Raw genomic sequence first — 24,247 nt, 5'->3', positions numbered from 1 at the left:
TGAACACACAGTGTGTTCAGAACAAGTTGATGATGGGGTCAGAGTGTCTTCCTCATGTTGCCAGTGTTACAAAAAAAAAAGTTTGGTGGGACATAGCTACTTATCATCTATGAGTATGTAAGCTTCTTAAAGGTGTTCCTGAAGTCTGCAAAAAACCGGTGTAGGAAGTAGTGTAGGCATGACATTATCCCACAGCATTTTCTTTTCTTGTTAAGATGACTTCCGTCCTTCATGGAATAAATAGAGATGAGTGCTCCTTTGGCAGTAGCCCAGTTTGCTTCATTTGTTCTTCTGGGTGAACGTTTTTCTCTTCCCACACTCCTTTAACCTCTTCTCTCTGTTTTATTATCACAAACTCAAGTCACTGCATGGAAATCCAGAAGGAATATTAGCTGCAGATTCAGTGGAAAGCTTTCTTTTGGCAAAAGCTAACTTTAAGGTAGAACTATAAACAGTTCTCAATCTGGCAATGATTAAGACAGCTGTGTTGTTGAGATGCTCAAAAGCTGTAGCTATTTTGTTCTGTGGGTTGGATTTATGAAGTTTTAAGATGAAATAACTTTAAAATTACCGACGGAAGATTAAAAGTAAAATCGCATGCTTTTCAGGAACCACCTGAAGGCTTTAGCTTTACTCTCAAGTTTCTTAATGAGGTTTTAGTGGCCTTTCTACCTAGTAGTAAAATAGCAGTGTTATCCAGAAATAGCTATCATCTACTCCATGTGAAGAGCTGCTCGCTGCACCATGCTGCTGTTAATACAGTTAAGGTCTAAAGAATGTGGTAATTGGAAGTTGGATAGGTTGAGATTGGCAAAACTTGTACTTAATAAACACCATGGATTATTCTGAGTCCATTTGTATTCAGAATTAACTTTTTAAACCTGTGCTGCTGCCAGGACTTCTTGTGCCAAGTAACCTTCATGGCAGAGGGGACTTGATGGTGTGAGGAAGGGTCCCTAAGCCAACACTCTGTACAGTTGAGTGGCGAACAAACAGCATTTAAGGGAGTGCTAAACCTTGACGCTTCATATGAATGCAATCCAGTGTTTACCGCCTGTGTTACAGTGCATCATGACTTTTTTTTAGGCTTTCCCTTCTAAATAAATATACTCAAATGTATTTTGTATATCCCTTCTCTCATGTTCTTACATACATCATTTCTCTTTGGTTACATATGTAGGATGGGATGGAGTATATATCCATTAAGTGCAGTTTCAGCAGCTAAAATTAGCCTCCCAGGATCACAGTCCACAGGTATATTCAGGTGACTAATGATGTAGATCACTGTTTGGAACTGGCAAGTTGAAAGCAGCTGTTTTATATGGAGATTTTTCATCCTGTAGACAAAGCTGTATATTGGTTTAGTTGATCCACAGTAACATAAGGCATGATCTTAGAGACCAAGGACTGTGCTAATTGAAGGCTGATCTACATATATGTCCTTAGATATAATATTAGCATCTATGGGTCCCTTACACCACGTGGAAGAACTAACCAGCCTCTGGGTATTTTTGCAGGAGATGTTTTTGCCATGCCCTGTCTTTCTTATCGTGATGGTGTCCCTCGCCATGCATGGAGACCTAGATGTTTTCTGCCCCTTTTTTTGGCTGTTTACTCCCATTGAGAGAGTAAATACCAGGAATCTTGGCAACCATGCTGAAGTTGAGAATGGCGATTAACAGTGTAGCAGGCTGTTGGGCACTGTCCCTGCACAAGACCGAGTGTATTCAGGTTTCATGGTGCCTTTCCAAGCTAGCAATTCTGCTCGTGGTTACTTCCCTGTGTACTGCTATTGCCTTTTATTTTGAAAGTGCTTCCTAACACTGTAGCTTTGTCTCCTGCCAGTCTGGCTGATACCACTTGGATTTACACTCATTTTCAGGGACTGCTCTGTCTCCACATCTACCATTAGTGTCAGCACAGTGGTAAAATGTTGCTCTTCCAAGTATTTTCCTGTAAGGGCAATTCATGCCTCATTTGCTGTAAAGGTTCTGATAGCTCAGCAAATGTTTGAAGATGAATTGATGCTCTTTCGTGGCAAAAGGCCCAGTGCATAATTTTACATTTACTCGGGATAATGTGGCCTTGGATAACCGAGTCCCAGATTTACTGTTGCAGGATAGAGTGTCTGAGGGCTTATCCAGCCTCAACTCCCCTTTTTTAAAATACTGTCATTTAATCCTGACAAGCAGGCACAGGCATATCTTTGGTTGAAACCAGGCTTTCACTGCCAGCCAGTCTTTGGGTCCTAAACTGACTCATCAGTCAAAGATTAATAACTACTCTGCTAGATGATTTCACTTGTTGTCATGGCACATATCCATTAATGGAAAACAAATATTCTCTGGAAAATGAAACACAGATCGTGGTGTAGTGGCCAGCCAAGTCCTTTTGGCCAGATGCATAAATTAAAGTGTATATTAAGTGTCCCTTCAAAGCGAGAACTTAAGGTTGCTTCTTTTGTCTTTTTAGTCTTTGCTTTTTTTCTTTTTAATGGGGGCTATTCCCCTACATCTGGAGGGGCAGTGTAAGTTTTTTGCTGATAGAGTTGCTGGGAGGATGTTTTCGGTTGAGTTCGCCTTTCCAGTGGTAATGCTTTTTAGCGTGTGCAGGGAGGTTGAGGGTGCGAAGAAAGAAGTGCAGGCGAGCAGTGCAGGAAAGCTTTGCATTACAGCAGCCTGACGTGTTTGAAAAATAAAGAATATCCCTGAGGAGCTTTGGCATGCCAAATTAGTATTGAGTGCTTGTACATGGCAAGCCTTCAGAAGTGGGAGAACGTGGGGCTCCAAACGCAGCTTCCCTCTCGAAGGCCCCTTTCTGCTCAGGAGCTCAAACAGCGCGCACACCATCTGGCGTAATCATGGGAAAGGGGGAGAGGGCTTTTTCCCTTCCACCCCCACTCTTCTCTGTTAAAGATTTCAAAGTTCACTTGCCTACAATGGGACCGAGTTTCTGCATTTTAGTTTGGGAAAGCAGCACCTGTAAGCTCCCCCCATCCTAGTGTGCTTGATGGGCTTTCAGTGGGTTTGTTAAGGCTGGGAACGCAAACAGCACGCGGCTACGTGGAGTATCTGTCATGCAGCAGTTAGGTTTATCTAGTGTGAATCTTGTTATGTATGGCGATGGGCCCTACAGTCTGTACACACTGACGTTTGCTTGGCTGAAAAGTATGTTGTGTGGCTCGTATAGTTTGCCAGGATAATAACTCAGCAGGGGAGTACCTGTGGAGCAGATCCAGGGAAAGTAGGGGCAGAAGAGCCTACAAAGAGCAAGTTACTACCAGACCTTGTTAGAAATGGTCACCAGTTCTGTTGAGAATCTTGCTTTAATTGCAGCATTCTTTGTTTCATTTCTTTGACCAGAAGGAAGTTACTGTTTCAATCAGGAGGAAGTGTATAAATGTTTTTTAAGGAATTTCTGCATGGGGAGGAAAAGAGATACTGATTAAAAAAACCCCACAAACCTTTGTTTTAGGTTTGCTGATACAGAACTATGTCTGCCTTCCTGCTATTGGGGTAACAGTGGGTGACTTAGACCCTTTCCAGATACCGAATTAGTTTCTAATAAGTTGGCATTTGTCACCACTACCAAGAGTTTATTCAGAAAAGCTTATGGGTAAAATACTTAATTCATTCACATGGGAAAGTGTGGCTAGATTTGGTGTTAGAATGGATTTTTTAAAAAAATATTTTATTTAACAAAATTGTTTTGCATTTTTTGGGTTTTGGCCAGGATTTTTTGAATAAGAAGAAAATTGGAATGAATTTAAACACTTATTGCTTCCCTTTCCTCTCTGGAATGTCTGACTAGAAATAGGTATAACACAATAACTCAGCTTGTGACAGCTTTAAGCCAGTGTGTCTATAGCATCCATGTTTGTTGTACCTATATATGTGGATGGTGTATGGAGGGGTTTAGCATTTATTCTAGGTCTACCTTGAACTGAAGCATTGCATGGGGATTTTTTTTTTTAAATCAATCTCACGCATGTATAATAAATTCCACCCCCTTTCAAACCCACTCATGCACTTGGATTTCTAATGAATAAGCCTGCATTTTTTTTTTTTTTTTTTTTTTCTTTAAATCTGCTGACCTCTGATGAGAAGTAAAGAGGAAACCCTCCCTGATTCACTTAGGCTGTTTGCAGACTGGGACAGACAAAATGGCTCAGCTATTTACTGCTTAGGTACAGAACATGGTTTCATAGAGTGGGATGCAGAGAGGGGAGAAAGTGGGGCTAAAAACCTCCTGTTTGTATTTTTAAAATATAAAAACCACAAATCAACTTGTTTTCAATGTATGCCTTCAGTGCTGCCTTGTTGCAGAGCCCTTGAACATCTAGGTGCTGATTCGGATCCTCTGCTGTGCCTGTGCCCCGGTCAGATGTGACTCCTGTCTCTGTTTTCTGCAGGCCCTGTTGCTGTTGGGTGGCATCGCGCTCTCCTGCCTCGCTCTGGACCTGCTCTTTCTCTTGTTCTACTCATTTTGGCTGTGTTGCCGCCATCGGAAGAGCGAAGAACATCTAAATGCTGACTGCTGCTGTACGGCATGGTGTGTCATCATCGCTACCCTCGTGTGCAGGTAGGCTTGATGCCTGAAAGGGATCTTCCCTGTTACTTGGAGTGGTGTATCCTGTGCATGCATTTTCATGCTTGGTATGCTGTGTCTGTGGTTAATGTCAGTAATCTCTCATTCCTCTTGGCGTATATATTTTATAAATATCTGTAATGTATTTTCTTCCTTTCTACCACTTGTTGAACTGCCTAATGGTTTGAGCAATGTGAAAAGGAATAGCTAATGCCCTGCTCTTAGATACTTCGCAAGTGGTAGATCAAGGACACTGCGCCCTCAACAGCTTATCACTTAAATAGGATGGATACCGTTGAAATATTTATCAGGTCTAGGTGGAGATTTCTTAGAATCTAGCATCCAAAAAGAATGTGTGGGAGAGTAGATTAGCAAGAAAGATGCACATATGATTCCTTTGGGTTTGGAAGTATTGGTATTTGACTGGAATGGACGTTCAGATTTTGCAGCCTGTGTAAGACACTGATGCATTTCATTATCTGTACTAATGTGCTGTCTCTAAGGGTTGCTAGTAATGGTGCTGGTGTCAACAACGTTTGATGTTATGACTGAACAATAGAAGATGTTGTAGGTGAGGTGAAAAGAAGGGTTGCTGAAAAACAAGAAAAAGTAGTTAATTAGTGGATAATGTGTGCAGAAGAAATTAAAAGGTGAGAATTTACATTTTGTTTGTTTTCTGCATGGTTTGGTGTTTTTTTTAGGCAACACAGATGAGGATCCCATTTCTTGGAAAGTTAATGATGGGGGCATTTGAAAGCAGGGACATGTTTACAGACTCTTCTGGAAGGAGCCTTGGACTTGTTTTTGACTTGGGGAGAATAAATACTCTGAGCTCTAAGGACATATGCCCTGAGATCAAGCACTGCATTTCTTACTGATTCAAACCATCATGTACTCTTGCCCAAGACTCCAGGTGCTCTTAGTTGTCCCTCTGCAGGGCTGACAGATCTGGGAGCAGGCCCCTAGATGACGACAAGAAGATTGTGTTTTGCAATGTCTTGTGCCTCACTTTTTGTATTAACCTGCTGATAGGTGGTGAATCTTTTTGTGTATGTGGTATGTGATCTTTCTGGAGGTAAGCATATTGTCTGAAGGTCAGGCTTAGCTGTTGAAGGGCTAGACTGTGCTACTGATGCATTCGTGTATTTGCTCTTTTGAGGCACATACTTAAAGAGAATAGAAAACCCCTGAAATACTGGAACAAACACTGCAGAGCAGACACTATGTTGTGAGTTTAACAGCTGGGGATGGATTTACATGTAGAGGCAGGGGCTCAGTGTTGAGGAGAGCTAGTGCACTAGCCAGTATTCCTGTCTTTGCAGGGAGCTCTTCTGTGCTTTGCTGAATGCAAATAGGTGCCTGGAATGGAAAGGCAAACCACAGAGCAACTTGCAAAGGAGAAATCTCAGCCTCATTCACCTTTCTTTTAGTCATCTCAAGAGCTTCAGCTGCATCCATTCCAATCCACTGAAAGTGCTGTGGTCCTAACCCTTTCTTGCAGAAGCTCTAGCTGATGCTATTTATAGTTGTGCTGCTGCTACAGGCTCTTGTTAGCTGTTGTTATGCAGTGTATATGTCCAAGACAGCTGCTGCAGAGTGTGATAGTTGTATTTCCTTTTAATTGTAGAAAGGGTGAGCCATTCTGTGTGTCCTCCAGTGTGAGAGAATTTAAAGATGGAAGGTCAGCATGTACATTATGGTAAAATTGATGCAACTCCCAGTCAAGCCCACAAGTCAGAGAACTGCTTGGACTTCCCCAGAATCTGTTGGTTCCCATCTTTGGTGTACCATTTGTTTTTGCAAGTATTAAACACAGGAGTATCCTTAAAACTAAATTCTACTGGAATTTACAGTGATATTGGATGAATATTTGCCTTGACTTGTGAAATTGTTTTAAATTTCCACTCTGAAGTCAGCATGCTTGGACAACAGCAGGTTGGGACCATCCATGGGGAGTGAAGTTGCTGTCCAAGTGCTGCCACTCTTCTGCAAAGAAGAGGTTGGTTTTCTGCCCTTCTTGCAGCAGCTGGACACGACAGTGCACTTGAACTGGTGCCTCTTGGCGCTCTGTGCTCAGCATCTGGCTGGGAATGCAGATGCAGCTTCCGACAAGCAAGGAATCTAGTCTGTGGTAGCAGGAAGTCCCACTTAGATACCACCAGTTATAGATTAGTCCACTGGGTATATCCTGTCCTAGCTGTGCATTACACGTACAAGTGCCAGAGCGGCAGATGTTGTTACGTTTCAGAGTGGTGGGGAATAAGGATATTCTGGATGTCTGCCTGGCAGTCGGCTGACCTGGGAGGCAGTTTGTACCACTGCACACAAGGGGAGAGGGGTAGCTTGGATGCCAAAGCAGCGAGAGGTTCCGAATAGCAGCTGGTCTGGTCTGTCTGAGTACTGTGGACTATTGTTTTCCTATCTGAGAACTAGTTAACTCTGGTTAAGTCCAGCTGTGCCTAGTACATGCTTATTTAGGTAGCACATAATCCCAGAGGGCTGTTTGTGCTGTGAATCCTGCTGAGTGTTGTGGATCCCTGTATCCTAATGACTCGCTATTTCCTGCTGAGCAAAAGGGAGAATGCTGAGCCAGCAGGATGGTGTAACTGGTTAACAGGAGGAGCTCTCCAACAAAATGTCTTTCTAATGAGTCTTCCCAGTTGTTCTAGCCACAAAACTGCAGGAGTGATTTGCCTAGATTATTCCTTGAATACTTAGTTCATTTCTAATCCTTACCAATTTTGATGTGTTTCTGTGTATGGGGAGTTGTCTTATAAATCATCTCATTCACCAGTTAGGAGACCCTAACTCTCCCAGAAGGGAGCTCAGCTCTGAAGGTGGTTATAAAGCTTCGTGGAGAGGGTATCTGGAAGAAATGAGTAAAAATAGATGGTGAAAACTTTCTTTCTCAAGTGCCAGTAATAGCGCTTTCCCTTGGTGTGAAAGTGCAAGGTGGTAATTAGACAGACAAATTAACATTCCTCCCGAGAACATGCAGTCTAAAAAGGGCTCTCCTTATGAAGTTCCTGTAATTAAAGATGACTTGGTGTAGTTAGATTATTCATTTCTAAGGATGTGATGTGAATGGCTAGTGTTCATCTTTTCAGACTGGTGACTGGGTACCCAGAGGGGTTTTCACTGTGTGTGTGTGGTATTACAACAGCAGGGTCTCACCACCAGAAGTCATGTATATGCTCTCTGTGTCAGATTAATGCTCTACTGTTCATGTATATCTTGTGTAATTCAGAAAATTTTTTTTTGCAGGTAGCATTGCAAGCTATTTCAGAATTACACTTGACTTTCTTTTCTGGTTCTTTATCTAGGGATGTCTTAAGCCCATGTGGCTCTTGCATACAAACAACAGGAAAGCTATTCTCCAGACTTGAATTTCTTGAGTCTTGCTGAAAAGTGAGACTGAAGCGTGTATACACAGCCTGCAGTACTTTAAATCAGACGGTGTATCTGTAGGGATACATAGAAATCATGGCATGCTGTTGTTCTGTATCATGTCATATAACTCTTCGAAGAGATGGTACAGTGTCCTGTCTCTCTAGTGTGTTTCTGTGGATGCGCACTGGGGATGATAGTGTTAAGATCAGGAGTGTGGTGTTTTCTTGACTTAACATAAGTGGGTTTCCTAAAACTTACCAAAATGACTGAGTAGCCAAGGGGCTTTTTAAATGCAGTATTGAACAGTAGGAGCAACTTTTTAAATGGCCTGATAGACTGATATTTTAATTGGGTTTTTAAGATTATTTTTTTTTTATTCAAAAATAGAGTGAGAAGGAAGGCAGAGGAGAGGTGGGAGTAGCGGAAGCAACAGGAGACTGACAAAGGTAGGTTTAGGATGAGGAATTGAGGTTGGGACGATATGGATTCAGGAGGAGAGGGGGTACAGTATGCCAGGGAGGGGAGTGTGACAGAAGCCAGAATAGCAGAAGTGGAGATGACTTTCCTATAGGAGCATTGAAAATGCGTTGGTGTATCTTCCAGAGGGTGCTAGGGTGGAAAAAAGCTGTGTCATTCAGGAATGCTGTTCTTGTATCCACACTGCGTGACAGAAACGCAGGCTTCCTCATTGGGTGATGATTTTGACATCCTGTACTGGGAGACAGATTTGCTATATCTTAGGCTACAGAGCCTCCTGGGTTTTGTGCAAGGAACCATGTGATTTGTCCTGACCTCAAGGACTTACACTGTTGGGTTGAGATGCGTTGATCTATTTTTACTTTAAAAGAACACATTTAAATAGAAGGAGCCCCTCTGTTTCCCTTTAATCAAGTAAAAGGTAGTTAAAAACTATTGCAAATCCTTAAATCTGCTTTAAACAATAGGAACTTATACCAGCGTGTGTAGGCAGGGATTTGAAACAACTGTTGGATTTAGTTGAAGCCAAACGCAAACAGAAAACTAAACAGCAACAGTTCTTTCCCCTTCTCCCCCCAGCGGATACCCCACTGTCTGCCCTCCCGCTCTGCCCTTGCCTCAGTCACAGCGTGGGTCTGGGCAGCTGCCCCTAGCCTCCGCTTCTGGGCTTCAGGGATGATTTCCTTCCCTCTCTAGCGTGGTGGAAAGGGGAACTGCCACAAAACTGTACATCTTGCTCCTAGGAGAAGGAATGGCTGTGTAAGTGGCCCTTGATAGCACAGTGCATGAATGCAGAGCTGGCTTTTGCTGGGCAGTAATGGAATAATTAATGCTTTATGTGTAGCTTCCAGTGAATGTGTGATACGCATGTTTAGAAGGATTTGTAACTTGAATTAAATGGCTTTTATCCCAATTCCTGTTGCTCTAGTGTTTTCTTGCAGCAGTAGTGACTGTGCCTTGAGTATTAAAGGCAGTTGAAGCTGGGGTTCATACAGGGCTGGAGAGGAAGCCTGTGGATGGCTGCTGGAGTAGTTCTGCCTTGAATAGGACAAAGAGTTTCAAGTTATTTGTCTGTAGTTGCTAGCACTTCATAAATGGTACCTTTGAGTAAACTGGCTAATGTACCTAGCTATGCTGCATCTTTAAGGACAAGATGACTTGCTACTTCAGAGTGCTGTTTCTGAGTCTTTTCCGCCAAAGCAGTGCTACTGTGCTGGGAATACTGAGAGTCAAGCAGCAGGTTTTGGGCACTTACCAAGTCTTTGCTGAAAGAACAGGCTTCTAGTAGCTGTGACAGGCTGAATAAAAATTTCTCACCAATTAAAGGGTCAGATCTGCATATTCAGTGTCAGAAATGTTCTGGAACTTATTTGGTGTCTATAGTTAAAAAAACTGTTGACATTTTCTGCTGCTTAGGAGAGTGAAAGAGTTTGTCTGAATTCATTTGCTCTGATATAACAAGGGACAATTCAAGCCAGAGGTTTGCGATTGAAGGGATAGGATGCTGAGTTGCCTCATCCTGAGCATAACTCTGGATCTGCAGTCTCTCCAGTTCAGGAGGGAGGGGGCTATGTGTCTCTCTTTATCCCCTCTACCCCTGCATCCTAGGTGTGTGTTATCAAGCTCTGATAATAGCTGCAACCAGGGAGGAATGCAGAGGGCTTTTCTCTGTTTAATTATCAGCATCATTTGCATTTGGAAAATGTTTGAGGAATGACATTCATGAAGAAAGAGACTGAGTTCTTGTGTTACCACTAAATATTAAGCGTTACATACCTACTACTTCTCGTTCTGTGTACGATGTAGGCTGCCTACTGTCCCTGGAAGACTCTTCAACTGAGGCTTTTATGGGCCAAGCTCTCTATAATTTATGGAGATACAACTGTTGGAAAAAGTATGAGGCTGACACAGATTTTCATAGTAGCTCCAATTCCAGTGCCTGATCTTTGCTTCTATTTCTTGTACGTATGAGGAGAAAGTAGAAATGCAACCAGGCAAACTATATTGTTCTGCTCACTCTTTCTGAAGTCGATGAGCCCGGGAAAGGAGAGGGATGGATGTTGTCTTCCTGCAGGAGAGGAGTGAGAGCAGAAACGGTTGTTTGGCTGGCAGATTTATGTATGTGCCATAGCAAATCTGTGCAGGGGTCTGTTATCTAGACAAAGCCCATTCTGGCCTGCCTGCTTGGGTTCATTTCCCAGCCAGTGATGGTGGTGAAGAATGCCTAATGTCCTCTAGTGACCCTTCCTGTTAAACAAAGGCACTATACTTACTTGTTCTGAAAGATGTTGTTTGGCTTGTTTCCTTCCTCTCTTATTCCTCCTTCAAATCAACTTTGTGAGGGCAGTGTTAGAACCCAAGCACAAAGTTGTTGTGAAGAAACTAAATGTTTCATCCAGAACAACTTCAGATTTACATCAAAGCTAGCACAAACACAACCTTGATGTCTTGAGAACCTTCCTAGAAAAGATCCTGGGTGCTCTGAAGCTGAATATGACACAGGAATAGGAAATTTGTATCTTGGTAATCTTTATTTGCCATGATAAGTTTAGTTGCATGACCCCTTCACAAGTTCTTTCCTACTCTGTTATTAGGAAAAATGGGTTTGGGAAGAAGACATGTGAGTTCCTGCAGTGATATCTTAATAGAAGATGTATCACTGACTTACATGAGATAATCTCCTTGTTGCAACTCATTTACAGGATCTTCCTCCTTTAAGTGAGGCTTAAGCTAATGTGGTTTACTTTATAATTGGGGCAGACTGATATGTGTGGACAGTTATGGCAAATGAGCTGATAGGTGGTAATTTGCTAAGCAGCTGGAGTTGAATTGTGTCTGCAAGCTTGAAATTCACTTGCTTTAAAAATAAATAGGCCTTTTGTCCCAGTAAGTTATTAAGCCTTCCTTCCCAGTACTCTGAATCAGTGTGACACAAATGTTTCTAATGGGAAAATAAATCAAGATAGATGGTGTTTATAGATATTTCACAGTGTAGAGAAGAGGCCATGGAAATTGTACCTAGAGGAACCACCACCATGGCCAAGTAGTCAATGCAAGTTCTTTGTGTCCTGCTTTTAAGAAAATGTAGCAAAACTATCTATTTTATATCCAGAGAAGGTATGCATCTCCTGACAGTAATGGCAGCTTTTGCAGGAGCCACTGGCAAGCCTCTTGGCTGGCAGGATTTCTGGTTGCCCATGGCTAGGTCTGAACTCTGTTAACAGTTTTCAGATAGATTTCATTATGGTACCGTAAATGAAATGTACGTCCTGAGAAGGGGTGGTGTTCTGCTGTTCATCGTATGGATGCTATACAGGGAATCACTGGCTCTGTGGAAAACATAGGCAAATGTTTACAGGTGAATTTTTTTAGTGGTTGTTGAGGAGCATGATTACCCCAGCTACCCTTTGGGAAGCATGAGGCTTCCCTTTCTGTGGAAAGTGCTGATGTGACTACCAGGGGTGCTGTAGCAGAAAGGCATGCATTCTATAGCTTTCCTCTCAGCTTTAACTCTACCCTTTCTTGCTTTCTTTCTCTGCAGTGCTGGAATTGCTGTTGGCTTCTATGGGAATGGAGAGACCAGCGACGGCATCCACCGGCTGACGTACTCGCTCCGCCATGCAAACCGCACTGTGGCAGGTGTCCAAGACCGGGTAAGCACTGGAAGAGACATGTTAGCAAATGGAGAGTGTGGGAATAAGCAGACTTGTTCAGCACCTTTTCTCTTGAAATCTGGCTGTGCCTGTATTTTTTCCTGTTTTTTGTTAGTCTCTGGGCTTAGAGATGTGCTAAAATTTCCATTAATGGAGTAGTGATTTCTTCAGCTCTTCTAAAAATATCAAAGAAAACACAGCTTGTTAAATGAAGTCGTCTTTTTTCTAGGTTTAAAAACAGCTTCTGATCAGCTCTCTTCCACATCCGGAAGAGGAGGCAGGCCAAAGCAGACAAGTATTTTAGTAAAATGTATAATTTTAGTACAATCAGTTGTTCCTGTGCTACCTGTAATTTCATGGTATCATACTGGAATCCTGATGGCCACAAAATGTTACATGTGTTAAAGGCCCAGCTGAGATGCCCTCATTGGGCTACTTGCAAGCAGTTTACTTTATCATGCTTGTAAATTGATTTTGAAGGGTAAGCAGTCAGCCTCTTAAAACCAGAGGACTGGTAATCTGGAAGCTGTCCATGACTTGCTTGTAAGAATGAATCCTCTTTTACTTCCTTGACTCTCTTTTTTTTTTTTTTTTTTTTTACTTTATCCCCCTTCTTCTGTCCCAAACTATAGGTAGTAGATACTGCAGTGGCCCTGAACCAAACAGTGGAACCAAATTTGCTCATCCTGGAGGAGATGTTCTCGAAGCAGACAGACTACCTGCATGTAATTCAGAAACTGCAGGGTCTCTTGGATGATCTGGTCAGGCAGGCAGCTGAGATCCCCTTTTGGAAGAATGAAGAGCTGTCTCTGGAGGAGCTGGCAATTCAGATTGACCTCTATGACTGGTACAGGTGTGTAGTGTGCTGTAGTGTAGTGATTGGAGCATCTGTTTTGACCTGTTTTGCAGCAGTGATGTGTGTGTTCTGGGTGACTGAGCCAAAGGCTCTATATATTACTGCAGGTGCTCTTGGCTCACCCCCGATTTGTTTCTTGCAGCAAAATTGCTTTCAGTTTAAATCAAAATGCATGAGAGCAACTTTTTTCTTAACTTTTCTTACCAGCTGAAAGGGAACGTTCTCAATGTGTAAAATCTGTAGTTTGTGTTCTAACGTGGAGGAAAAACAGCCCCAGAGATAGCTACTGTGTGTCCTAATAAGTGTGTTGTAGTTTTATGATGTTAACTAAGTAGAGTAAAAAAAGCTGCACTACTTCTGTAAGTTAACACCACTCCTTTTTATTAAACCTATTTAATAAAATATTTCATCAGCTCTGTTGCACGAAATAAAACCTCTGTCCACACATGTGGAATAAATAGCTGAAGCATTTTCTAGGAATAAATGTCTAGGAAGTTCAAGAAGCTGCAGTGCCTCTTCTTCACCTGATGGTGTCCAGTTGCATATAACCACACTAGAAGAAGATTAGCAGTCTCATTTCTCAATAACTCTGTATGCTGGGCATGTTGTGTAAATGCTTTTACCTGCCTTGACTCCAGGCCCAGCAAATATCCAGAGCTTTCTGGAGATTAATCATTAGTGATGGCTTTTACTTGAAGAAAAGAATGGCTACATTTTTCCCATGAGTCACACTAGCTTCTTGATCTGTGCCTTTTGTACACCAGTTTTCCTTTGCAGACTGTGTTTTTGTTTGCTGCAGGTGGCTGGGATACCTGGGCCTGCTCCTGTTCCATGTCCTGATATGTTTGCTGGTGCTCTTTGGGCTCATTAGAAACTCCAGGGCCATTCTCATGGGGTAAGTCCTGACCCAGTCACAGTGCATAAGGAAAGCCAGCTCAGTGCAAGTGCCTGCTAGTTTGAACCACTAGGCTGTTGTCAGTTGCTATCAAGGACTTCTGAGACTGAACATCTTAGATTTGCCTCTCAATATAGAGACTTTGTAGAGCGTATCTCTGTGGGTAGGATCAGGGCTAGGTATGAGAGATGTTCATGGGAAGGTTCTTGAGTTATAAAATGCAATGGTACTGTTGTCCATTGCTCTCTCATCGAAGATGAGGAACTCATCTGGGCAGTCTGCCTCTGCTGGGTAGCATTGGTAGCCTCCATTTGGTAGGAGATAGTAATGTGAACATCCTCTCTTAAATTTACAGGCTTTAAAAATCTCCCTTTAATTCTCTACAGTTGTGAAAGCATTGCATGTGTCTACACAACCTGGTAGCATGCCTTTTATGTCACGATCTGCTCTTGTTTACCTTTAGTTGTCACACCTGAAGAAATGTTAAACTGAGAACAAGCAATGGTTCGTACAGTTATGAGGAGGAGTCTTGTTGCCATGGTACTGCAATATTAATGCATGTCTGTTTCTAAAAAAGCACTGCAAATGCTACCATGCTCAGGCCCCGTTACAAGAAAAAAATATTCCTCTCCCTACGTTGTAGACTCGTTTATCTTGGTATATTTGGCAATCATACTGGTATCATAAACATAGTGACAGTTTGACAAGTGACATGGCCAAGAGTTTCTCCTGGTACATGGTGATGCCATTAATAATTGGAATGCGTATTCAGATGTATTATTTGCCAGATGACTTCATACCTGGCAGGTTATACAGACAAAAGTCCAAGTGTATGCACAGATGGTAAACCCGGGGTTTAAATTAGAATCTCATTCTGTGTTAGCCAGAAGTTCATATTAAGGCATTCCCCAAAGGGAGCACATGGCATAAAAAAGCAAGCGCATCACAGCCAAGCAAGATGGTGAAATGCCAGTTTTAGATCTTTTAGCCAAGCAATCAGTTACTGACCCAGTCATCTTCAGTTAAAATAAAACAACAAATGTGTCTTATTGATTACCATGCTCAGCTGGAGGCACCAAGCCATGTTGTCCATATGTCATAAAACCACAAAACCCTGCTGATCCATGGCTGATAATTTTTGCATCCATTTCGAAAAAGCACCATAAAGTTTTTAGTGTCTTATTCCAGAGTGCTGCGCAGTGGTCAGTCTAGTGAAGCTCCATTACTTTTGTAAGATGAGCCACAAGTTCTCTTCACAGAATTGGAATTACTTAGAATTGAAATAAGTTGGTAAACTGAGGGATAGATTATTTTAAAAATGGAGACCCATAGGTTTATTTATTTAAAGCTGTAGTCTTTAATGAGACATGTAGCAGAAAACTAGTATGTCCCTTCCTCACAGAGATACTTGCACTAGGTTTGAATAAAGAATATCTTGGTTATGAACAGGTTTTTTGTTTTCTACAGGGTATGGGTGGGAGGGAGCCTACTTGTGTTTCAAAGCTTGAAGAAAAAAGCATCCCTGAGACAGCAAGCCAGCATCCCTTTACTTGAAGATAGGGATACACAAAATAAAACTGCTTATTAGTCTGCATCCCCATACTTGAGGGAGTTGAGGAGCACGTTTGCCTAAATATTTCTAGCACTCACACTGACAGCAAAGGTGAAGAGGTAATGTGCTGGTTGGGGAAGCGCAAAAGCCTCTTCAGCTGGTGTGTGCTAGCTGAACGTTATTGAGACCTCTGCTCTGTCATCCCTCGGCCTTGTGTCTGCTTGAGAGCAAACTTCCCACTATTTCTGTCAGTAATGAGGTCCAGCTGTCAGAACAAAACTTTTAAATCTGTGCAGAGATGGACTCACGTGGCAGTGGTAGGTACCTAAGCTGTTGCTCTGAACTGTTTGCCTGCAGGTGACTCTCTCTCTCCTGGGGCTACGTAGGATGCTTAGGTGCTGTTCAAATGCACGAAGCTTGGAACCAAGTCAGGTGTCCAGACAGGGGCTGAATGTTCCCTCCTATTGTCTGTAACCTGACAACCTCATTTGTTCTAGAAACAGGAGGGATTTGTTCAATTTTGGACCACAAAGTATGGGTTTTGTGGGAGATTTTTTGATATGGCATATTTTTCTTTGAATATCTTTGGACCTGGAAAGTAAAGTCCAGAGTGTGAATAGTGAAAGTGGTAGGACTGTAGTTATCCATCTACCAATCTGCCTTCCCTACAGCCACCCCTGTGTCTTTGTGCCTTTGTCTTCCCTGTTAGAAGCAGGGTAAGACTTTGCTTCCTCCCTCTTCTTCCTTCCCCTGTGGCCCCAGAGCCAGATAATGTGGAAACCAACAGTTGGACATAAACTTCTCTGGTTGCTACTCTCCACAACATATGAAATGGGGTGGTTTATCTGAAGATGCACTGGTTGATAATTTCTTGGGTTTGGTAACTGCTTTGGACTCCAAATAATACATCTTGTGGAAGGATCTGCTTGGAATCAAAGCTGCTACATCTGCCATCTGTCTGTCTCCCACAGGGTGTGCTTGCTTGGGGTGTTTGCCCTGATTGTCAGCTGGGGATCCTTGGGGCTGGAGTTGGCTGTCGCTGTGGTAAGTGGCTCTGATCCAAGTCCCATACACCCTTTGCTGCAGGTTTATCAGACACAAGATGAGTTTTACACTGTGCCTGTTTTATAGTGTGTCTTATTCTATGGAACTGTCCTAACAATTTGCATCGATGAAAAGTACAGCGCTCCTCCTTCCTTCATGGTGTGGTGCTCTAGCTAGTACTGCTGTGGTTGTCTAAAGCGGTACTAGTGGGGACGACTATGAGAGACTTCGGTGTCGGAAGCACCACTATAGTAGAGGGTTCCCTGACCTTAACCTGGCTCAACTGCTCTTTGATACTGGTGTTCTTTGATATTCCTTTTCCCTTTTGTCTTGCATCTGTGCAGGGCTCCAGTGACTTCTGTATTAACCCTGATGCTTATGTCTCCAAAGTGGTGGAAGAGAATGCAGTGCTTAGTGCTGGTAAGTGCTGGGACTTTCTTTGGCACGGGGCACACAGGAGCAGCGGCTGAGAATTTAAGGTTGTGTTTGGAACAGAGGAGCTTGCATACAGTGGGGAAAAGCATATGTGTGTGGAGCTCTGGAAAACCAGTGTTCTTCCCAAAGAAGCATTTATACCCCAATCAGAAGTGCACATGTATGCTTTTTTTTTTTTGTCAGAAGAGCCTTCAGAATCTTTCTTCTGTCTTGGCCATTAGGTGGAAATAACTGATCAAATGGAACAGCAGAAGTCCTTGGATTATTGTGCTTTGAATGTAGTGCTCTTGAATCTTGTTCTCCTCTCTAAGTGACGGAACTGTGGCAATAGCAGTGTGCAGTCTGAGCTGTCATTTTTAAAACTGGCTTTTGTGTCTGTATTCCTGAATCTAGACTATTGTTTTTATATGTTATCAACAAATATTTTTTTATTCCTCTTAATGGTGGCTATAAATAGGAGTCTCTTTAAAGCTAATTTAAAGGGTAATGAATGGAAACAGCCACAAAGAGAAGTATGAATTTCCCTTCCCATTATAAATGCAGTATTTTGACTGCTTTGTTTAACCGGTTCCATTTAAAGCAATATGCCTGTGTCACAGTGGCATCCAGCTGAAGCACTGATGGATTTCAGGTTTGTTGCTCTTAATTTAGACTGAAGTGGTTGGTGAGATGAGGGGTGCCTCCAATTTGGACCTCATGGGGGGAAAAGTGGCTTTCAGAACTGTGACTTAAAAATGTAGTTGGGCACCTGCAAGCAGAGTGTTAAAAAGGAAAGGTACTTTTCAGGGCTAAGTTTGCTGCTTAGGTAACAAAGCTAACTTTTCTTTTCTCCTACCCTCTCTGCCCCTGATAGTTCCTCTGTATGGTTCTGTGTATGATAAAACACAGATAAGCAGTGACACTGATTTGCAAAAGAACTTGTTTTTCTTGGTTCTTATTTTCTGAAATGGAGAATCTTTGTCTTGTGTACAGAAGCTGTAACGTATGGCCATGTGCTTAGCCAAATGCTGCCTCTTGCCATGCAACTAATTGATAGGGAAGTAGTTATGTAGCTATGGCTGAAGATGCAGAAATTGGAAGCAATAAGAAATGTTTATGTCTGGAGGCAGAATGTATTATAAAAGAGTATGTATGGGTTGATACTACCACCCAACAGCTTATTTTTGGAATGCCTTATTGATTTTCTGGGAAGGAGATGATAGAACCAGGTAGCTCTCTTTGTAACAGAGAAATGCAATAAGGGAAGAGAATGAGTTTTTAACACCACACAAGATGAATGTCCTCTTTTGGCTGGCTGTGAAGGTGACAAAGATGTGGCTTCAGGTACCAAAGTAGTCTCACAGTTGTTCAAGGAGGCAAACAGGTCAGCAAGGCCAAGGGCAAATACCTGACGCTAATGCCAGCTGTGTGCTGTAATAATTTGCTAACCCAAATCAGCTCTGGAGCATGTTTGGTAACAAGTAGATTGACCCTGAGAAACTGAACAAATGCCCCTTTTGTGCTGCTTCTCCATTCCAGTTGTCCTTGTCTGCTTGGCTCCTTCAGTTTTTCGTTAATCAGTAACATTCATTTAGAGGCTAACGGTGAGTGCAGGACTGACATTCTGTCCGTCCTACTTCCCCCAGCAGGGACAGTCTACTCCCCCGGGTGAAATCAGGCTCTGTTCTGGCAGCCCCGCCAGCTATCACAGTTGTTAAGGCTCCATAAATAACAGTGAATGGTCTGAGCGAAATGCTGAAGAGGAGGAAGAGCAGGTGTTGTCACAGGCTTGAGTTGGAAGGGTGGCCACTTCCGTGGGCTGCTGATGTGTCAGCTCCCTGCTGTTAGGCAGTCGTTGAGAGTTCGTGAGTGCCTTTTCCTTTTTTCAAAAGGAAATCAGTCTAACTTCTGAGCCTGCCATCACACTAGGCAGCTGGTTGGGAGATGATCAAATGTTCTGCCTTCCCATGTGAATTTTCACTGTTGTGTCATAGTTTATGATCAGGAATCTATGGAAATAGCTCTTGGTCCCTGATGTTGGGACTGTCCTGCGTGCCTGAGCAGGAAAGAAAATCACGACACGAGGACTGCAGTGTGGCACGGCTCAATAACACTTTAATCCCAATAACGGCTCCTTAGAAACATCTTTAAAAGTCTGAAATACATGTTGGTATCCCTTAATATGCTTGGCTGTAAACTGTAGCAGCTGCTTTGTGATCAGCTGAGCCATATGCACAACAAGAATGATGAGCTGGAGAAGGCAGGACAGGCAGCTGGGAGCCAGGATTGATGCTGTCCTCTCAGATGAAGATGCCCTGTTTGAAGGCTCCTAGGGCTAGTGCATGGACACTTCACACTCTCTGGTTTGCTGCCTTTGCTCTTTGGGTGATGCTCTCTGATGTTAACAGTAGCAGAGACAGATGAGGCAGAAGCGCTTTAAGATTGCTCTAGCTAGAGCTAGTTTCACCACAGTGTACAAAACCATGTTCAGAAAAGAAGTGACCAAGCGAGAACATGAGTTGGATGGAGGGGTTCAGGTAGTCCATGGAAGAAGAATTCATTGGGAGTTAGAATTTATGTAGGAATCACACTTACCTTGGGAATCCCTTCAGCTGAAGTTGGGTTGAGAGGGCACTCATGTTTTCAGTCTTGCCTAGGTATCTGCTTTTGGCCAGTGCTGGGGTATAGCACACCGGGCTAGGTGCTGCCATTGATTTTAAAGGATATAAGAACCAACAAATAATCTTTAGAAACTTTGTAGTGCTGGGTCAATTTTTCCCTTTAATCACTATTATTAGTTGTTGTTTTTAAATATAATGTGTTGTAATATTCCCAGCCCTGTGCTCTGGCATTCAGACTAGGACTGAGTCATCTAGATTTGCATATATGTAATGCTTTTTTGGTGGTGGTGGTTATAGTAGTTTTCACAGAAAAATAACTGTGTTGGATACTGGGCAACTAGTATATTAATATTCCTGTTTGTGTATTAATTGCTGTTTGCAAGTCTAAATAGAATTAATGGAGCTGAGAATAATCTGATTAAGTGCATTATTATTGTTGTCATGTTTTTAGCTGGAGAGGAGATGTCCTTGTTTTGTAGATAAAATGTGCTGCATTTAAAAAAAGGGCTGGGGGTGGAGAGGAGGGGGGCAAAGAGCCTTAATGCAGGTTTCCTGGAGAAGGAGAGACTTAAATAATTTTGAAGAAGCTGATATACGTGCCTAACTCTCTCAGTATTCATTAATTGAGATAAAGCCAATGGAGTTGAACAGTGGCTGTATAATCGGCTCCTGCTGCTAGTAAAAAGACTTGGTGCAGCCAAGATGTTTATTTTCAAAGCAGGAGGCCGTCTTCTGGTCTCATTCTTTTCCATTGATATTATGTTATTATCAGATGACTTATTGCATAAAATTAAATAAAAAGGCACAATCTGTCTAAACAACAGGAAGAGCTTTCTCCAGATTCTCTTACTAGAAATCTGCACAGTGAACAGACACTTCATCTGAAGGAGCTGTAAACCTCAGGGGAGGGATAATGGAGCCTTTTACCTCCAGTTCAGCAGAGCTGGTCAGGCTGGATGCTGAAACTTAGCTGCTCAGATATAAGCAGCAAGCGTTCTTGTCACACATGGCCTTCTAATTGGCCTCTCACTGATTCACTCTCATCTTAGAAGCCCAGAGCTGCATGAACTGAAGGGCTGACACCAGCACCACCTTCCTTTCCTCTCTAGACATCAGGTCACGACATGTGGGGCATGTGGTGGTTGCACAGTTATTACTTGGGCTCAGCAGGCACTGCAGAAAAGAGTTTGCCCAAAGAAGCACTCTCAAGAATCTTGCTCAGCTGATGTCGATGTTGAGAAGCTGTGTTTTGCTGCATGGTGTTGTTGGACTCTTTAGTAGAAAGCTTTGAGTGGAGGGCATGTGGGATGGCTGTGTATGAACTCTTTGCTGAAGGCTCGTGATGACTGATTTCACCAGCACAAGTGTGGCATGTATGAGAGAAATATAAATGTTATGCAGATACTTCCCAGACTGTTGCCTTAGGGAAACAAGATTCCTGGTAGAGAACATGTTACCTGGGCAAGAAAATCTGGCCAAAAGAGTCGTCTTCCTTTGACATCACAGGCAATGTACTTCAACTTTCTTTGGTTGAACCCACAGACACAGTCTCATCTGGGTGTGTATGTAAAATGGAAGCTGCTTAGAGAATGCTCAAATAAAGATGAAGAAGGGCTGGAGAAAGCTGTTCTAGGTATGGGGATTTTTTTTCTAATTAGGATCTCTTTTTCTGACTGCTCTACCCTACAGAACTTGCTGCCTTTTGGCGGATGCATAATGCCATTTTTGCATTTCAGCTGGGCTTTGAAGTGAATAGTAAGTCTCCATGGTTGCAGAAGCAATATGTAGTTCTAGCAGCTGAAGCTGTCTTTAGTAGGCAGTTCTACTTTCCTTTCTAGGAAAAACAGACTTTGCAAAAATAAAGTATTTTGCGTAGTTCCCTTCCTTGCCTTCTGCTCCCACACTGGCTGTGCACCAGGAGAGTGGGTCAGGAGGATTGCTGCTAGCAGCAGCAGGCACAGGCAGCTGCAGCTGTGACCCTGCCGAACCCTTCTCCTGTAAACTAGATTGCCTAAAGGCTGGCTTCAAAAATCGGATCCAACCTTCAGCAATTTTCCTTGAGAGGAAAATGCAGTGGAAAGATAATTATAGAAAGAAATTGCCCGGAGCTGTTAGCAGAGTGCAAATGATGGGTGAATATAGCTGTTTTCTGGTCAAAAATGTGAGATTTGGTGTTGTACAGGCTTCCCAGGTTTAAAACTGGTGAAGGTATATACTGCTCTTTCCTCTTTCCCGTCCTGGTGGTATGGAGGCAGGGGTTATGCTCCTCTTAATTTCTGGGCTTTGCAATGCAGGATCCCTTTAAGGCAGCTTCACTGCCTAACGTACCTTTAGCTTTAAAGCACCACAGCTGGGTTTAGTGCAGAGGAAAGCTGCTCCTGCTGGCTTTGCCATTTTGGAAAGCACATTTTATGTCAGAGTGTCACTCACACTTGTCAGTTGCAAAGCCAGTGCTACCACGGTGAGGCCTTGTTGATCCTGCCTTCCAGGTTGAAGCGTGGGAAGCACTTACTTCACTGTACTGCTTTTTGCTTCACTTGTAACCATCAATCTTTATCCTGAGCTTACAAACTGCAGACTATGATGATAATCAGGAACTCTCATCTGTAATCTTCCCACTAGGGATGATCTAGAAAGCCCTCAAGAAACATTTCTAGAGCAGCATCTCATGCAAGGTAATGCACTTACAAAGGTGATGTAAACTTGATACCACTGTGGGAGCCTAAGAGAAACTTTTAGTAGTTTGTTGGTTTAAAATAAATAGGTGGCAAGATCACAGCTCTTTTAGGTCACCATGTGTGATGCTGTGGATTGCTGTTACTATGCTGTTCTGTCAAGGCAGGTGCATTTTAATCCATTTTTTCCATAGCTGTTGAGTGTGATTTATGAGCCTGGAAGGAGCAGTCCTTTCCTTGGCTCAGTAGTTGTGGACAGTTGTTTGTGTGGTCTGCCTGAAGTGAGGTACACAAAGCAGTTCTTGCTGCCCTCCTATCTGCCCAGATTTTGCTAATTGCTCTTTAGAGGCTTGGCTGGGGAGATGTAAGTCATCCCAGAGAAAGTGTCGGTGGAAGGGAGATGGAGCAGCTGGCAGAAGCTGCCCCAAAGTAGGCTAATGAATTATAAATAACAACTGTCAGGTTGCATTGCCAGTGTGCAGGAGCTGGCAGCCTGTGCTGTAGTGCTTGGTCTCCAGCGTGTTGGCTTGCCGAAAGGTGCATTCAATATTTATGGGAAGCGCGGCGGAGTCAGGGTACAGTCAGGTCTGCTTTCTTCACAGCTCTGCTTGCTTGTGGTTGTGCTTTTTACTGATTTCTGAGTTGGGACTGATTAGAGTGGCTTTTCAGCCTGGAATATGCATTACTGAAAATCACGGACAGAAGATTAAAAGGAATGGAGAAAAAAGATGCTAGTGGAGGGGGGGAAATTCAGAGTGTATGTGTGTTTTGGGGCTTTTGTAGTCTTTGCCAAGCCAACGTCACCCTTGATTTTGCTGAGCTGGTGTGCTCCCATTCATCTGAAGAGAAACTGTAAATATTTGAAAAATAATCTAAAGGTTTTTGGATTATCAAGTCTTTCAGAGCTCTCTCCCTCGATAGCATTATGGAGAATGGCAGGGGAATGCCTGATATTTGTAACCTGTGTGTGCTAGCACTTGCTGTAGTATTATGGAGGGCTCATGGGGGCACTAGGCTGGCTTCATACACATCTGAATGAGGAGAAACAGAACTGTGTCTTCAGGCCTGTAAATAAATGATGCTGCTAGCAGAGCACTGTAACAGTCTTATCTGGAAGTTTATGGATACGTCTTCACTGTACTGTGATTATTGGTAGAGCTACTCGGTTTTAGGACTAACTTCTGGGATGTTACCAGCAAATGAGCTGAGGTCCCTTGAACAGATAAACACATATCTGTTATCCTAATACATAGTAAGAACTTTCTTTCCTGATCAAGTCTGCAGTATTGAGTCAATACTACATATACCTTTCATTTGTAAGTCAAGTTGCAAAACAAATTACTTGCACCCTTTTAGTTAAAGACTTTTAATTAATATCTAATTGTGTGCAAGTGACATCCATCAGAAACAGGTTACTATTTACTTGTTCTTCTCTAACATGTCAGAAAGACAAGGACTTGTCTTCCATCCATTTCCTTGCTCTCCAAGTGATACCATTTTTAGGAAATGTCATTACTGAAAGTTATGATTTTCTTGGATTAGGAGGACTTTCTTGTGTTAATTCTACAGAACACTGCCTAAAACCACTCCTTGAACATGACAGAAGAATCCCTGGTTGTGGAGATGTCTTTTTATCTGCCCCCCCCCTTTTTTTTTTTCTTTTTTTTTTTTTTTCTTTTGAATGCTTGAACTTTTACATTTAGGATGTGGTGTATTCAGCATTGTGTAGTAGCACAGGGATGTGTGTATGCATCTCCTTTGGCCCAACGGTGTGCTTCTGCAGGTATTTTTGATATCACCACTGCTGCCTCTCCTGTGCTAGTATTTTGTGGCTGTGTGGTAACCTAACTGGTGAACTGGCTGAAAGTTGAGTTGTCTTTTGGTATGTGCCCTAGGCAGTAGCCCATGGTTGCTTTCAGTGTATTTAGAATGGCATTCTGACACTTGGAAGTTGCAGAAATTAAACATACAGTTGGATTTATCCTAGACTGAGGTTTTGTCTTATGTTTATACAGTGGATAGTGCTGACTTCTGAATAAAACTTTTTTGGATGTTTCATCTATGTAATGTGGCAGCCTCATTG

At 42.7% G+C, this 24,247-nt stretch overlaps 1 protein-coding gene across 1 annotated transcript in view; it reads left to right on the top strand.

The window, feature by feature from the left end:
• Positions 1–2,559: 2,559 nt before the first annotated feature.
• Positions 2,560–24,247, top strand: part of TTYH3 (tweety family member 3) — a 41,019-nt gene continuing 19,331 nt past the window's right edge. The window contains exons 1-7 of the mRNA XM_026859166.1: positions 2,560–2,589; positions 4,343–4,581; positions 11,996–12,107; positions 12,740–12,960; positions 13,763–13,858; positions 16,382–16,454; positions 16,799–16,874. Coding sequence (XP_026714967.1) covers positions 2,560–2,589; positions 4,343–4,581; positions 11,996–12,107; positions 12,740–12,960; positions 13,763–13,858; positions 16,382–16,454; positions 16,799–16,874 — 847 coding nt within the window. The remainder of the gene's footprint in view (positions 2,590–4,342; positions 4,582–11,995; positions 12,108–12,739; positions 12,961–13,762; positions 13,859–16,381; positions 16,455–16,798; positions 16,875–24,247) is intronic.

The sequence above is a fragment of the Athene cunicularia genome, assembly GCF_003259725.1.
Source record: "Athene cunicularia isolate RWA chromosome 14 unlocalized genomic scaffold, athCun1 chr14_part1, whole genome shotgun sequence".
In the NCBI taxonomy this organism is placed as follows: domain Eukaryota; kingdom Metazoa; phylum Chordata; class Aves; order Strigiformes; family Strigidae; genus Athene; species Athene cunicularia.
This window is presented reverse-complemented; position numbering and strand designations above follow the sequence as displayed.